This window comes from Enoplosus armatus, chromosome 16 (genome assembly GCF_043641665.1).
Source record: "Enoplosus armatus isolate fEnoArm2 chromosome 16, fEnoArm2.hap1, whole genome shotgun sequence".
Taxonomy (NCBI): domain Eukaryota; kingdom Metazoa; phylum Chordata; class Actinopteri; order Centrarchiformes; family Enoplosidae; genus Enoplosus; species Enoplosus armatus.
The window spans coordinates 8,060,582-8,063,700 of NC_092195.1; the positions used below are offsets into that span (position 1 = coordinate 8,060,582).

Here is a 3,119-nt window from a genome sequence, read left to right on the forward strand (position 1 = left end):
CATATTACCAAAATAAAATGTATTAATAAATCCAAACATTACAATTTAAAATACTTGTTTATTTGTGTAAGGTTTCACAGAACACCAACATTTCATTGTCTGTGTTTACCTTTTATTTGTTTTCTGCTCAGTATAAATCTTATACCTTATCCTGTATTCATCTCGTCAAGGTTTCAGTTTGGTCTTGGTTATACTGGTACTAACTAACACAAGGCTGCAGCCAGTTGAAACATTAGCCGCTACTTTGAACATGACCCTGATAACCAAATGCCCACTGGGCCAAATGCTATGTTGTAAAACCACCAAATGATGATGACTAAGACATTTCTAAAAGCAGACTTTAGAGATAAGATGGTTGTCTCCTTCCCCCAATTCAGGTCCACGTAATGCTGGTTCAGTTAGTGTTATTGACAGGTAGGGCTCGACAAGTTAGCTTCCAGACTCCTTTTTATTTTCCACGAATTGTGCACATAACTTCAAAACAAGGACAACTAGAAAAACTTAAAATACGGACATATATGTTTCCAGAGCAATTTGAGACAGAACATCTGGGAAATTGATAATGATATTTTGGTTAAAGCTTCGATTGAAATCGCTCTTCTCTCTTCTAACAGCCAGCATTAAATTATAGTTTTCCTCTGACTTCGTTGCATGCTAAGGAATTCATTTTTAAGGCGACATGGCGATAAACCACCAATGTCAAGCTTTAGGACACATAGCAGTCATGTCTCTTACACTCCTACACACACTCTTTCTTTTTCCTACACACACATACACACCCACATGCACGCACGCACACACACACACACACACACACACACACACACAGCCTGAAAATCTGTCAATTTCTGCCGCGTGGTCACGTGACCTCCTCCTCCGTGGAGTGGATGGAGATGGCTCTCCACGTCAGCTTACGTCTCCAAATTTCTGCTTAGCGAACCTGCTTCAAAGAGGCAGGAGGCACGGCGCTTCAGAGCCATGTTCTGGGCGGTTATAGAGGAATCAAACCCCAACATAGAGTTATAGTAGAGGGTGAACTACGATGATGGATTTTGACGAAAGGGTCCCCGTCGGATCGAACATGTATTTGCCCAGTTGCACTTATTACGTATCGGCGGGGGCTGATTTCTCCGGTCTTCCCTCGTTTTTATCCCAGACCCCGTCCACCCGCCCCATGACATACTCCTACTCCTCTAACCTGCCGCAGGTCCAGCCCGTCAGAGAGGTGACGTTCAGGGACTATGCAGCCATTGACGCGTCCGGTAAATGGCCGCACCGGGGGAACTTGCCCCAGTGCTACCCCAGCGCGGAGGACATGGTGCACCGGGACTGTCTGTCGGCGCAAACTGCAGTCGTAGGGGACATGTTCGGTAAAAACAGCCCCGCGGCCGCCGCCGCCGCGTACCACCACCACCACCACCACCATGCGAGCGCCGGCTCCGCTGCCACCAATTTCTACGGGAACGTGGGCAGAAATGGCGTGTTGCCACAAGCCTTCGACCAGTTTTACGAGACTGCGTACGGGAACGCGTCGGAGAGCTCCTCTACAAATGGCTACTCGGGGGACAAAACCCCGACCAAGCAGCCCAGCTCTGCGCCGGAGGACGCACCGTCGTGCAGGGACACCGAAGCGAAAGAGCAGCGGGATGAGACGAGCAGCCCGGAGTTATCTTCCGGCAACAATGAGGAGAAATCCAGCAGCAGCAGTACGTATTAAAGTCAGCGACTTGGTTATGAGAGAAAGTTTGCAATCTTGCGCGCTGCTGTTAAAATTTTTATATGCTGTTTTATAAGCATATAAGGTTTATAGAGGGCCTGTAGACCCCCCACCCCCCAACAAAACTTTGTTATAAACTGCAGGATCACGTGTTTGGAATTGAAATTGGCCGTGAAAGCCATCAGGCCGGTGATTTTTCTATAACACTCCCTGACGTTTTCCAAAAAGCACCCAGTTATGAATGTGAGATCCTTATACAGAGCTGCGTTAATTCCACGTGTTATAAACGTGCTTGTTTCACGGTTTCTTAGCGTTAAAAGAGCACTTGCATGTAATGAGGGTAGTGCCTCTGGTTTAAGGGTTAGTACACATGAGCTCTGTGTTCCCCATTTACGTTTCCCCTTTATGTTCTATAAAACCAATATTTTCATATAAACTATCTAATGCAACAAGGTCTCCTTTCCCTATTATTATTATCATTATTATTGATAATAATGATGATGATAATAATAATAATAATAATAATAATAATAATAATCATAATAATCATTGCTTAGATTTGAAAGTGAGCTTGTTGTTTTCACTTGCTAGAGAAGGTCAAAGCCCAAGTGTATTGTCTAGCGAGCCAGTGGTTTGGTAATCTTGCCAGTGTAATGTAATATCATATGACACTTGAAATGTTGAAAAGGGAAATAAGTCATTAATGCTTTAGGCTATGTAGAGGAAATCCACTCGTGCGTAATCGGGGCCAGGTCCAGGGCGAATAAATCTCTTTGTAACATAGTCATGGCTAATTTGAAATGTTTACATATTTTCTGTGACCATGTGCACTCTTTCTTTTTGTGCCTTGCAGATGGACAGAGGACCCGCAAGAAAAGGTGCCCTTATTCCAAATATCAGATCAGAGAACTTGAAAGAGAATTCTTTTTCAGCGTGTACATTAACAAGGAGAAACGCATGCAACTGTCTCGGATGCTCAACCTCACCGACCGACAAGTGAAGATTTGGTTTCAGAACCGTCGCATGAAGGAGAAGAAACTGAACAGAGACAGATTACAGTATTATACGTCCAACCCTCTGCTTTAGGGGTCAGAAACAGCACCGTCCCAGCTCTCCCAGTCCTCTGCTGTGGGACTGACTGCGTTTACAGACACACCGACTCTCCGGCTGTGACTCTCCCAGTGTACATTGTGTACCACAATGGCCGCGACAGCAGCAACAACACTGCTCAATGGTTAATTTCAAGTTCGAGGACAACAGTATCCTGTGATCTGGACGACCTAAAGAGCGAGCATGAATGAAGACCGTCTGTGGACTTTGATTTCGCCTTTCAAACTCCTGTTTTGGGGGAAAAAAGTAGAAACGGCTTCTGTTTTTTGTCCTCGCCAAGACTGTGTGCTCG

At 45.1% G+C, this 3,119-nt stretch overlaps 1 protein-coding gene across 1 annotated transcript; it reads left to right on the plus strand.

Moving 5' to 3' along the window:
• The first annotated feature begins 1,042 nt into the window (after positions 1–1,042).
• Positions 1,043–2,803, plus strand: hoxa11a (homeobox A11a). The gene is made up of 2 exons (XM_070921732.1): positions 1,043–1,706; positions 2,571–2,803. Exons 1-2 carry the CDS (start codon positions 1,043–1,045, stop codon positions 2,801–2,803), a joined length of 897 nt encoding a protein of 298 aa, XP_070777833.1.
• Positions 2,804–3,119: the final 316 nt, after the last annotated feature.